The following is a 13339-nucleotide window of genomic DNA, read 5'->3' on the forward strand; positions in this document are numbered from 1 at the left end:
AGAGGAGGTAGCCCAGATGCATATTATAAACTCATTATGCGTATCATTTAAAAGGATGTACTCCAGCAGCAAAAACAATCTCGTCGTTCTCTCTCTTGCTCGCCAGTAATGTGTGTTTGCAAAGTCGGAACTCTTTGATGCCTTCAGCCATGTGACAGCTATTGCAGCACTGCAGAATGCAATCAGTGTCATATACAGCGTGTGTGTGTGTGTGTGTGTGTGTGTGTGTGTGTGTGTGTGTGTGTGAGAGAGAGAGAGAGAGAGAGAGAGAGAGAGAGAGAGAAAAAGTATAAAAAAGTATTTTGGAATAAGATTTTTAATACTTTTATATTAAGAATCCATTCTATATTATAAAACAATTAAATTATTATGTTATCAAACAGTTTTGTCCTAAGTGGTCTTCTGTATCAGTACTGGCTTGCAAAATACATGATGCAAACATTTTGTGAATGATTTTACACCAATAAAAAAGGAACTATATGTTTAATCCTTTCAAAAGTCCCTTTGATTGATAGCATCAAAGAGATTGTGGTCAGGTTAGCTATGCAAAGACCTATTCTACTCTAAGAGTTTTAGATGTCATTAAACAGAATCATAATTTATAGCTATTTTCAGTGAGTAACAACAAACAGTCAATCAGCCATGAGTACACCATGACTGGTATGCTGACTATTAACATGGGATAAGATTATTGTGATCTTAACATTTATTTTTAGAAAGTGTGTTAAAAATGCCCATGTGTTCATCTTGCACATGGCTTCAGCAGTAGCAGATCTAAGCTTAGCATACATTGCCCATGTGATCACAGCAAAAAATAGTTGCCTGCTCACTGGCAGCAAGGCCCAGTTGAGATTGAATATCAAAACAGCCCCAGCAAGAGCGCAGGCAGAACCTATGAGTGCTTAGACAGCCGTCGATCTTGCCACCTCTCTTCTCCACAGCAGGGATTTGGAGCATCAGAAAGTGGGAAAAGACAGGAGGTCAAAGTCCTGGCTCTTCTCCTGGCTTTATTCTTCAGCATGTCCCAAAGGAGCTTCGCCTTCACTCCAGCGGCAATACGCTCATTAGAAGAAGAGCGAGACCTGCTAGAGAGGCAAAGGCACCAGCGGCGGGTGCTGGAGCCCAGGCTCACCTGCTACCTGCTCCGGAAAGAGGCCCGAGAACGGAGCGCACAATCGTCAATGACTGCAGCAGGGCCGCCCACTCCACTTGTGTGCCGCGACCTGGTGGTGCAGAACGCCCTTTTCACAGGGGACATGCAGGCCATGAAGGAGCTCTTCCCCATAGGCAGCAGCGCCACACTGGTCATCCAGCCTGAGGGCGGGGCCATGCGATGGGTCGCAGATGGTAAAATGAGAGGTAAGTCAGGGGATGTTCTTTGTTTCTTTGGCTTTGGTTCTATGGATGGAACTAGGTGGCTGAAGCAGCCAGTCCTAGAGAGACATGGTTCAAGATTTCACCCAAACATGGAAAAATCTAGTTGGTTGTCAATTGATTAACTAGTCCTTGATCTATGACCCATAGGAAAGCTTATTATTTCCACCGAGTTGAATTGAAGATCATTGAACTCATAAAGGCATTTTTTGAAAAGGGGGTTTTACAGCAATCAAAAATGCTATATTGTCAACAACAGGTATTTATCTCAAGATTGAACATCATTTTAACACTTCAGTAATAACATATCCAGACGGTTTCAAAGTAAGGCACCAGACTGAAATGATTGCAGTACACTGGGAAACTGGGAATGTTTCTTCATTTATCCAGTCAAAGGTGCTTTGCGCATCATAGTTATGCTTTCTATGTGAGAGCATATGTGGGGTTACATTTGGGATTACAGTTGGGATTGGAATTATGATTGTGGTAAATAGCAGGATATATTTCATCATTAGTGGAGACAAGTAGTCAAACGCGAAAGCCTGACGTGTGCCCCCAAATCTCATCTGTGGCATCTAAAAGGTCATATAACAGTCAGCCTCTCTTTAAATAGCCCCTGTCTGGGCAAACCAAGATCAGACTATCAAAACATTTCCAAAGGGAAACAAGCGCTGGACTGATCAAAACAACACAGCAGCAAGAAGCAAAGCCTGGGGTTAGACGTTGGATGGTTTCCAGGTTGGAGCTCGACGCCATCCTCGAGCAGGGAATACGGTTTTGTTTTTTTTTCTTTAGACATGGGACCAAAGATTAAGTTCCGGAAGCAGAAGAAATATCGCTGTGATGTGATTGCGACAGCCCAAACTTCAGGGTGCACACTTCAGTTCTGGAACGCGCTCCTGGTGGGTGACGAGATCACTTTGATCAGTATCATTGATGACCCGGAATATGTACATCTTATGGATGCTATTTACGACACCAGCAACATCGAAGAGTGGAAGAACTTCAGGTTCAACTACAGAGGACTGAGTACGTCAGGAGCTGATTTGCTATGAATAGAATAGGATAAAAATGTTAGCAGTTTCTTTTTCTGTATTTGCTTTATAAACTACAAATTTAAATGCTCTAATACAGAATTAATGCAGACACTTCATGACTTCAGGATTTTTGTAGTTATGTAGTTTTTTTGTGATCAATTGTTTTGTGATTTAATTCGTTTATTGCACTGCATTTTTTTTTTTTTTTTTTTTTGCTTATGATCAACCCACATTTGATCTGATCTCTCATCTTTTTTCCATGGTTAGCTTGCTCTCTTGTGGAACCACTGCACCATACCTATGTAAACAAAAGGATTACAATAAAACAAATCACCACCAACCAATAAAACAACCACCACTCACAAAAAAAATCCTCTTAACAAATACTTAGGTACTGTCATTATGGCTCCAGGTGCTTTGTGTGCATTCAGAAACTACAGTAAAAATCTTTAAACTATGCTGAATTTAATTCCTTTTTCAACTGACTTATCTGAAACTGATCTCAGTACCATCTGTGAGCATGACTATTCACCTCTCTATGGGTGTGATTTACTAAATCCATTTGTCATCTTGTAGAAAAAAATAACACTGATAATTTGTAATGCGCATGAACATTTGTTGCCTGATTAGAATTAGATACGTTTTACGCGGTGCAGTTCTTGTTTTATTGCCTCTTACTTTACTGCTCCGCCATGCAGGGCTGTGGTCACTGACCTATGAGCAGGAGCTGACCACGCCCCTGCACATCACTGCTGGACGGGGCTTCACTGACTGCCTCAGGCACCTGCTACTGAGAGGGGCCAGTGTGGACTTTGCCCCCGGTGGCTCCACACCCCTGCACGAGGCCTGTGAGGCATGCCAGCCGGACTGTGTCAAACTGCTCCTGCAGTACGGCGCCAACGCCAATGCCACCAGTGAGGATGGACTTATGCCCCTTCATGTGTGCACCGAGTTGGAATCTCTAGAGTGAGTGCTCAGTACCAAGCATGTCAGGAAGTCAATATGCAGGCGTTATTTAAATGGTGACACAATAATTAATGGGATACGAAATAAGTGGAGTCACCACTTCCAATGTGTTCTTGATCATACATCCCTACATAAACCTACATAGACCCACTCACAATGCTGGCAGAAAAAGTCCTACTAATAATATATTTGTTTATAAAAGGTGTTTTATAAATTAGTTTAAATTTGGAACATACTCAATTATAAATAGCTCATTTAAATTAAATACATTCTGCATTTACTACATGTTAATACTAAATGTGGTATGTTTTGATTTCTAAAGTGCCTGTGAGCACACTGTTTTATTATTTCATTTCCCCACAGGTGCGCCAAGCAGCTCCTCCAGTTTGGTGCTGCCATCAGTGGGCGGAGCCTAGAGGAGAATGACACGCCCCTGCACGTGGCAGCACGCCATGGCCTTCCGGAGCACGTGGCACTGTACCTCCGCTATGGTGGTGTGTTGGAACACCAAAATGACGAGGGCCTCACGCCGCTCAATGCCGCTTGCTCACAGCCACAGGAGCACTCCACCCTCGAACGTTATACCCACGTGTGCCGCCAGCTTGTGGAGGCCGGTGCCAATGTACGCACGGGCGATGCCGACCGGCAGACGCCACTACACATGGTCTGCAAGAACGCCAACCCAGATGTCGTGGATCTACTGTTGCAAAGTGGTGCACTCGTCAACGAGATGGACTATGGTGGTGACGCACCCATGCACAACATCCTGAAGATTGTGGCCTACAAGTTGGAGCATCAGCCAGAGAGGATAGTGCAGGCACTGCTGAACTATGGCTCGATCCGGGTGTGGCCAGGAGCGCTGCCAAAGGTGAGGCCTACGAGCTGTGCCACATGTTAAGCATCACAGAGAACCCTGCCCCCTGTCCAGAGAATCCTGACCCCTGTCCAGATGAAGATCTGGCCAGTACATTTACTCATATCACAAAGAAGCTTGATGGGCTTTTAAAATTAGTGTGTGACAAGAAGCTTTTGAGATGGAGTTGAGGCTCGAATGTTCTGGCCGTTATTTGGTTCTTTTTAGACTTTTACCTTTTTAGTTTTATTTCATGGTTCTGAGGAATTAAAAATGAATCTGTACAGGGTTGAAGGAACCAGGTTAAAATGGAACCAACTCCCATCCTCAAGTGCAGTTATTAACCAAGAATGGAAGGAATGATATTATGTCGGAAGCACTCTGATGGAGAGATTATCAAAATATGTGGTCATATATAATCAACCACATACAGGTTTATGGACTGTATTGAGTAAACAAATAAGTGGAACTAAACAGCATTTCAGTGGTCTGAGTGATATGCAGTTTTAAGTTTTTGTTAATTTGTTTTTGCAGATTTTGTTCTCCTTTAAATTCTCTGTTCTACTATCAAACTCAGTACTGTACCTCCAGCGAATCCCACTTGTGCCAGATAAATTGCCTGAGTGTTAACGAGGCAAATGTTAATAGGAGATTAATTAGCACTAATTGCAGAAGTTCTCAACAATCCCCCAGAGGGGGACCCAATCTGTTCATCAAGGCAAGTGCTTAATTATTCTTCTCTGTGAACTGTGACCTCTGACCTCCACCTTTTTCAGAACAGGTGGAGATATCACTGCAGGTGGAAGCTATCATTGTTACCCGGATCAAGAAGCAGATTCTGTTTCCCAACTCTTAATGTTAGTTGTTCTAACAGAAACTAGAAAGCTGTTCTATGATCAGTTCCAAATAGCAAATTCTGCCTACACATGGCAGTACACTTAACACCCCATTCCTGAATGTTTCAGACAGTATCTTTACTGACTATTAAAATAGTTTATACTTACAGTATGTGCACTTCCACCTTAGTTTTTGTCACCCATTGAAATTTAGCATGCAAAAAAGTAAATAAAATACAGCATTATTATGATTTTGGCTGACAGTTTTGAAAGCAATGACCAATTTAACCTCTCAATTTGTGTGCCTCTGGGTTTTTCTTTTCTTTTTGTGTTTGTGTGTGTGTGTGTGTGTGTGTGTGTGTGTGTGTGTGGGTGGGTGGGTGGGTGTTTGTGTGTTTGTTTGTTTTCCCCCAGGTCCTGAAGTTCTGCTGTATGTCTCCACGGACTATAGAGGTGCTGCTGAATGCATATGACCGTTTCAGAGTCACTGACAAGTGGGTGGAGGCAATTGTCCCAGAGATATTCCAGGTGAATATGAACAAGGAAACTCAGATAACTAGGTCCTGCAGCTACCCCTACATGTTCCCATTATTATAGAAGCAAATCTCTTACTGTGGCAATCAGGGATATGACATAAAAATGGTTGTCAAAGTGCAAGGTTGCAATGTAAGATTCTTACTGCTTAGCCAAGACATTTCAGATGCAAATTAGGAGGAAGTGGTGCAGTCTCTGTTGATTCTTTACTGTAGTAATTGATGCATGTTTATAGGTGTCAATCGCCAAGTTCTTGTCAGGTCTTGGGCAGGATAGGTTCAGCCCAAACTCTGAACATTTTGCTGTTCCCCGGGCTCCTCTCTGCAGAAGCATCAAGAGTTCTATGAGTCCGTGTTTGCACTGGCCAGCGGGCCTCGCTCACTGCAGCACCTGGCCCGCCACCAGCTGCGCACATACTTGGAGGGTCGCCTGATCAAGGTGGTGCCCAGACTGGGCCTACCCACCTTCCTGAGAGCCTACCTGCTGCTAGAATTCCGTGGCTATGTGCACTAAAGGAACCGGGCACTTGACTGGGCTCGGGAAGTGTCCTCTTCGCTGTGGCACCAAGGACCCCCAGGCTGGTTTGAGGGTGGGTGGTCATGGTGGTTGCTCAGCCTCTGGAAACAGCTGAGCTCATTTATGCTCATATCATTTCAATCTATTTACATGCTCACAAGAATGCACCAAGACTGAAGGTTTGTTTTTTTTTTTTAAACAAATATATGAGTATTAAGCTCATATAATTCAGTAGAAATTGCCTAAAAATGTGTTATCCATAATATGAGTGCGCATTGATGATTTTTGCAGTTGTGAAAGATTCTTAGGTGCAACATATTTGGCAGTGATGAGATATATGCCTTTACAGTAATATACCATGTGTGTTCATTTGGAGCAAGCTAAAACAAGAGAAGACTTCAAAGACTAAAACATAAATAATTTTGATCATTTGAATAGCTTCCTAGATTATTTAGTTATTCCAAAAGGTAATATTCATTCACTTAACCATTCGCTGTGTTGTGAAAGCACATTAATAGTAATTGTAATCAGACGTGATTAAAGTGGGTTTTATATGACCCATGTTTATTGTGTGCTATAACTACCACTTTGTTTTACCATTTAATATTCTGCTTCAAAATATATAAAACACTTTTTAAATAATTATTTTTGATGTTATTTTTCCATATTCCTTTGCAGACGAATTTTCAGTGACGGTCTAATCGAGCACGTAGTAGTAGTAATAATAAAAAGACGGCAGCATCGTGTTCCACAAGAGGGTGCTGTGGATTTCAGATAAAAACATGATACTTTTTCAGACCCGTACCTTGGGAAAATTAACCAGCGTCCTGATAATAAGCTTTCAAGAATTAGTGGTTAGACCGAATGAATACCCTGATTTATTTATTTTTTTATCCTTAGATATAAACATTTAATACAAGTAGGCTTGCACAAACAAACAAACATTTTCATAATTCTGTATTTCCTGTGCCTGTGGTTATGATTATGACAATATCATAACCATCATAATTAAAATATTGATATTGGTTGCTATATTAAATTCAGAAATGTTATGAGGTAATAAGAGATCCTTAACCTCAACAGAAAAAGAAACTAGGCTATTCCTTTATTTTGAGTATGATAATAGAAGTACTTTGACCTCCGTGTTCTGACTTCAGTTACAACCTCAACGTCATTGTCATCATATTTCTTTATCCTTTCTTTTGTTTCTAACCCCCTGCCTTCGTTTTTTTTCTCTCCAGATCAGCAGTTACTACTTTCCATAGAGAAACACTCTATATATGTACTTAATATACGACCGTATAGACATGATGCACAGCAATATAGGTCTGCAATATAGCATATAATGCAACCTAAATATATACCTTCGGTCATCAATCATGAATGTTTGACTCTGGTTAATGTGTAGTAAAATGCTGATTAAAAGTAACTTTATAATCGTAAAATACATCAGATAACTTTTATACAGTAGTATTTCGTATTATATTTAGGTACTAAGCTTTGATCATATTAAAAAAGAAAAAAAGCAGTTAAAAATGTGCAAGCCTACAGTCTGCTATGTTGGACAAAAATTAAATGCAAAGCGAAAGCACTGCGGAACTTGAGGCAACATATCTTCCAGATCTGCTATTTCGCCGCCGTCCTTTCTGAGAGGAAGATTATGGAGATTGCGGTTGTATGGAAGTGGTATATGATTACTCTGAAGGAGAGGCTTGCTCTTGAATGATAACCGCTGTAAATGGGGGAAGGCGATGGTGGCGGAGAGTGTCATACGGTTAATGATCCTGACATGACACTTAAAACCTTCCTGACCGACAGTAAAAGTGCTTACAGAATCAAGCTCCTGGAAAATAATAAATAAATAAATAAATAAATAAATAAATAAATAAATAAATAAATAAAATTATTATTATTATTAATAATAATAATAATAATAATAATAATAATGTTATAAAACATTATTATGTTATGTAATTCTGCATTTGTATTTAGATTTATGATACTTAGATAAATCATACTGAAAAACTGATCTTAATTACAGTTAGAAGAAGAAACAGTATGACGCAATGGTTTATTGGCTTTCTAGAAAAAAATGGATGCATATGCGAGTCTGGTAAAGGTGTCATGGTCTTGATGGACAGAAATAGGGGGACTCCGAAAGAGGGAGAGGGAGTGAGAGGGAAGGGGGGCTGTCTGGTTTCAAAAGATCAAAGAGCGCACCTCCTGAATGGAGTCATTTGCAATTATAAAAATAATTAGCATGTGGGGTCCTTCATCGCTAATCAGAGTCGGAGGTGATGTTTATGTCCTCGCGCAATCAGACGGCCAGTCGGAGAACTCGCGCCCCCAGGACTCAATAGCGCCTAATCATCACCAGAAGTGAATTGGCATTTAAACGGCAAAATGATCTCCGACTAAATGAATAGGCTACTTAGGGTAAAGGAGCGCTCATAGAAGGAAAAAGTTTGGATCTAAATTACCTTTCTCTCTAACTGTCTACTCTCAAATGGAAAGATGTGGAAAGCAGGACATGAGCCCTAATCTTTTAAATACATTTTTTTTAAAAAGGATTTAAAAAGAAAAAATATCCTATACATAATTTGCGGTTCCTTCCAAAAAAAAACAAAAAAAACAAAAAAAAACCTTAATGTCTGTCAAATTATCAACATATCAACATTTTAACTAATCAGACTCTTTCGCATAACATTTAAAGTAATCAGACTTTCACATTTCCTTCAGTGTTCTGCCTTAAAACCGTTTTCTCCGTTGCTTGTTTTAATAAAGTGTTCATTGGCAACTCTAAAGCGTGGTTCCAAAATGCCGTTAACCCGTGTTGTTTTACATTCGAATGCAATTTCATCAAGAAAATTTCTCTCTGGGGGATCATTGTTGCGCTACTCATAGGAGGCCAAATTCACTGTTTAGCTCTACGGAACAGAAAAGCCTCTCTCTCACAAGAGGGTCAAAACATCTGCCTCTCCGCCCTCCCGACTCCAGTGCCATCGGCCCCTAAAATTCAACAAAAGCGCTGTTGTTGTATATCTTCCCTTGAATACGAAGTAATTACTTATCATCAATCAAAATTAATAATAGCTGATTGGGTTGGTGTGGTCAACGATTACAGAGGGGGTAGGTCTAAAGCAGTCTCTCTCATCGCTTCTCAGTCAATGTGGACCGGGCATAGGAGGGGGACTTGACCCGTCTATTTGGTATCCACTGGGAAACTGCCGCCTCTCAAGGCGGCCAAAAAAGCCCTGGCCTGAATGAGGAAATGAAGCGTAATTTGAGGAAGATGGATGAGTCTCCAGGGCAACTCCCCCTTCTATCCTCTTGTATTGATGATAAGCGTTTGCGCTCTGTTTGTGTGCGTGTGTGTGTGCGCGCGTGCGTGTGTGTCTGTGTGTGTGTGTGCGTGCGCAAGAAAAAGAGAGAGAGAGAGAGAGAGAGAGAGAGAGCGAGAGAGAGAGAGAGGGGGGGTGGGAAGGAGGGAAAGGGGTGCGTGTGTGTTTATGTCTCAGTATGTGACAAATAGAGGGAGAGGGACTGAGCTCGAGACAAAAAAAGCGTCAAGTCTCAGTCAGCGCGGCCAGGGGACGGCGAGGAGCGAATCATCAACAGTAATCCCCGGGATAACTGTGGACGAACATTTTTTTTTTTTTGTCTTTTTGCCGAAGAAAGAACTATTCGGAATTTATACAAAGAGACACCTCTCCCTTCAATATGCAGAGACCAAGCGGTCCAGGGACGGCGTTTTCGATAGACTCGTTGATTGGCACTCCACAGCCGCGACCGGGGCACCTGCTCTACACAGGCTACCCAATGTTTATGCCATACCGACCGCTCATGATTCCACAAGCTCTGTCTCACTCGCCTTTACCGTCCGGTATCCCTCCGTTGGCACCCTTGGCATCGTTCGCTGGTCGATTAACGAACACATTTTGCGCAAGTCTGGGACAAGGAATGCCCTCCATGGTGGCTCTCACGACAACCTTACCCAGTTTCTCGGACCCCCCAGATAGTTTCTACCCCTCTCAGGAGATGCCCGGACCCAGGTTAAGCGCAGACGCGGGGATTAATCGCCAGGAGAGCCCGCACGAGGAACTGCACGTGAGGGACAAGGCTACAGAACTCCTTAACTTCTCAGAAACTTTTCAGGCTGTTACAGGTGAGCGCTCAAGTGCAACTCTCGTCTGAAATATGGCTATTTGATTTAGGCACAGTGATTCGTACGACTAGAACATAAAACGGTAAACTCAATTCGATCTCATGGCCGAAGACAAAACTTAAAAGTAATCTTCTTTTTCAGTGAATTATGTTTAGCTTTGTTACTTAAAACCGGAATTTAATAAGTTATATGTGGCTGCATATGAACATATGGCTAGTTTTAAATCCGTTCGCAGTAACCTAATATGTGTAATGAAAAACCAAGTGCTAACATTAACGTTATATTTAGTCTAAACGATTAAAAGAAAACAATGGGCAACATATGGATGTGACCTTTTCAGCTATTTACTGTCACTGTTGGTCAGGTGTCATTTAATTACAAAACTTCGCTTATTGTATTATCTTTCCAGTATAATGCAATACGTTAACAAGTAAAATTACGTCCACCTCAGCTTGCTGCACTGAGGAGGATTTTAAAGGAGGTTTTTAAAGGAGAAAGCTAAATTTTACATTAGAAACAGAAGACGTCCCACAAACTGGAAACGGGAAACACGATCATGTAGATATTAACTATACATAAGGAATAGTGGCCTATGTCACGTACAAAGCCAAACACTAATATTTCTTTCTATACTTGGTCTGCAGGTGAAACCAAATTATATAGTTCTGATGACGAGAAACTCGATCTGAAGTCAGCAGAGGCCGCATGCAGTGACAGAGAGGACAGCTCCGCCGACAGTGAAAACGAAAGTTTCTCCGACGGGAACACCTGTGGTTCATTATCCCAAAAGGGAAAGCTAAAACCCGGCTCACAAGAGCCATTACCACCGGGCAGTTCTGCGGGGAAAAGTCGGAGGAGACGGACTGCTTTCACCAGCGAACAGTTACTTGAACTCGAGAAGGAGTTCCATTGTAAAAAGTACCTCTCGCTCACGGAGCGCTCGCAAATCGCACACGCACTTAAACTTAGCGAGGTCCAGGTGAAAATATGGTTCCAGAATCGCAGGGCAAAATGGAAACGGATCAAAGCGGGAAACGTCAACAATAGATCCGGCGAGCCTGTGAGGAATCCAAAAATCGTCGTCCCCATTCCGGTGCATGTCAACAGGTTCGCTGTTAGGAGTCAACATCAACAGATAGAGCAAGGAACAAGGCCCTGAAACTGTGTAATGGTTTACAGTTCCTTTTGCTCCGCTGAAATAGCAAAATGCATGAAGCACAAAAAGGAATTAAGTCGAGTATCTAGGCGGATATTATTTGATCTTTATATCAATAGATGTTTTTATTACATTATTTTCCGAGGTTTAATTTTCCCCATTCTAAATGTGCTCCTGTCTTTAATTTATTGCTTTGTATATTTGTAAATAGTAAATGTGTCTAAATGACACACATGTGCACTATTAATGAGATTGTAAAAGGACATTTTAAAAATATTTATCAGTTGCTGTCTAGTTGACTCTCTGCATGTGCTTAAACCCATGTGTTATATGATTTTCACTTGTATGGTTGTAAAAGACATTTCTGTTGTCCCCCACGTTTTGCATGTGCTCCCCAAATCACGCTAGTCTTTAGAGACTGTTCCTCAGCTATTTGTGAAAAACGGTGAAAAACGTTTGAAATAAATAATCAAAAGACTATATTACATACTGCTATACTGTATTTGAAGTGACGTGAATTTATTTTTTACCAAATTGCTTAATTTGAACCTTCAGGACAGTTTGAAAAAAGTTCATATAAAAAGGAAAAAAGACGAAAAATATTATCGCGAGATTATATTGGTCTAATTATGAATAATAGGTCCATCAAGACTTAAATTAAATAGGATGACGTAGCCTATAATTAACCAATAGGTTAATTGATACGTTACTAACATGAATAGAATGATGAGTTTAAATGATAATTACTGTTTCCTCTTAATTTTACACTTTATCAATCGAGATTAACTGCGAGAAGAAAAAAAAAAGTTTATCATATTTAGTTGCACTATAAATCTACAGTTGTGTGGGCGTGGGACGTAGACCTCTCTGGTCCTAGTATTTAGTCTAATCCAGACCTAAAAGTCAAACACTACTGCTGGTTTCAGCATTATTGACGTAGTTTCAGAGACAAGGAGGAGTGTATTTTCGATTTTTAAAAAGTTATTTTATATTAAATGCGAAAATAAAAATGTACAGAAATAGGGAAACGCATACAAAATGTACATTTAGGACATTTGTTCAAAATTCGTTCATATAAATATTGAGTAGGTTGCGTTCAAGCGTTCGCTTGACCACAAATATATTTTTTATGCATTTCTGCATATCTTCATTTATTTAAAAATGTTTCAAAGACAGGGAGTCGAGATACTAACTTTTTAAAAGTTATTCCATTCTAATATTACACATGTTTGAGGAACGAATAACGTTTAAGTATTTTGAATAACACTGAACGTCTTTTTATGTGAAATATTGTTGCTAAGAAAAGGTGGGACATAAATACGTTTCTGTGTTCTTTGTTGTAGCTACGTCGTTTAAAAAGTCTGCTTTTTTTCTTTAAAAAAAACAAAACGGACCAAGCGGTCTAAAGTTATGTTAGACCCAAGGTGTCAAATAGTTTAACTGGGGCCACTGAGCTAGACCCAAAAGGCGTTTTCATTTTCAGAAACTGTTATTGTTATTTCAAATTCTCCACGGATTTGAAAGGCTTCGCTTTATGTAAGGTGGCCCTTGACATTTCCCGATTAATGTTAAACAACGACCTATTACTGTTCATATATAGACAAAACAAATGGAAAAAGCTTCATCTTTTATCCCACCAACAGTGTATTTTCTATTTTATCTAGTTAACCTAATATCTGATGTATGTTAAATTAAGATTTTAAAAACATATAATGTATATTTTTGTGTGCCGACATTTAGATACATTATATGTCTCAGATCCTGTGCTAATGTAACCATTTAAGCGATTACCTAGTCAAAACCTATCATGAAAATATTCATATACTTTATTTTCACATATATTCAAAATGGTAATACTGAATGGCATCAAAATCTTTCCTCCTTTTTCCATGATGATTTTGG

General features: G+C 40.3%; 2 protein-coding genes across 3 annotated transcripts; both read left to right on the forward strand.

The window, feature by feature from the left end:
• The first annotated feature begins 848 nt into the window (after nucleotides 1–848).
• On the forward strand, nucleotides 849–6758 carry asb10 (ankyrin repeat and SOCS box containing 10). 2 transcript variants are annotated; one of them, XM_027020283.3, is made up of 6 exons: nucleotides 1217–2403; nucleotides 3110–3377; nucleotides 3741–4245; nucleotides 5007–5087; nucleotides 5481–5594; nucleotides 5928–6758. In XM_027020283.3, exons 1-6 carry the CDS (start codon nucleotides 2172–2174, stop codon nucleotides 6111–6113), a joined length of 1386 nt encoding a protein of 461 aa, XP_026876084.1. In that variant the 5' UTR covers nucleotides 1217–2171; the 3' UTR covers nucleotides 6114–6758. The 2 variants fall into 2 exon arrangements, with proteins under 2 accessions (XP_026876083.2, XP_026876084.1); XM_027020282.3 differs by lacking the exon at nucleotides 5007–5087 and having other exon boundaries at nucleotides 849–1359.
• A 2887-nt stretch (nucleotides 6759–9645) lies between these two features.
• Nucleotides 9646–11894, forward strand: gbx1 (gastrulation brain homeobox 1). Its single transcript, XM_027020293.3, has 2 exons — nucleotides 9646–10281; nucleotides 10926–11894. The coding sequence occupies exons 1-2, from the start codon at nucleotides 9837–9839 to the stop codon at nucleotides 11438–11440; spliced, it is 960 nt and encodes a 319-aa protein (XP_026876094.1). The 5' UTR covers nucleotides 9646–9836; the 3' UTR covers nucleotides 11441–11894.
• The last annotated feature ends 1445 nt before the right edge of the window (nucleotides 11895–13339 follow it).

Source organism: Electrophorus electricus, chromosome 14 (assembly GCF_041902795.1).
Source record: "Electrophorus electricus isolate QZ-2024a chromosome 14, ASM4190279v1, whole genome shotgun sequence".
Lineage (NCBI taxonomy): Eukaryota > Metazoa > Chordata > Actinopteri > Gymnotiformes > Gymnotidae > Electrophorus > Electrophorus electricus.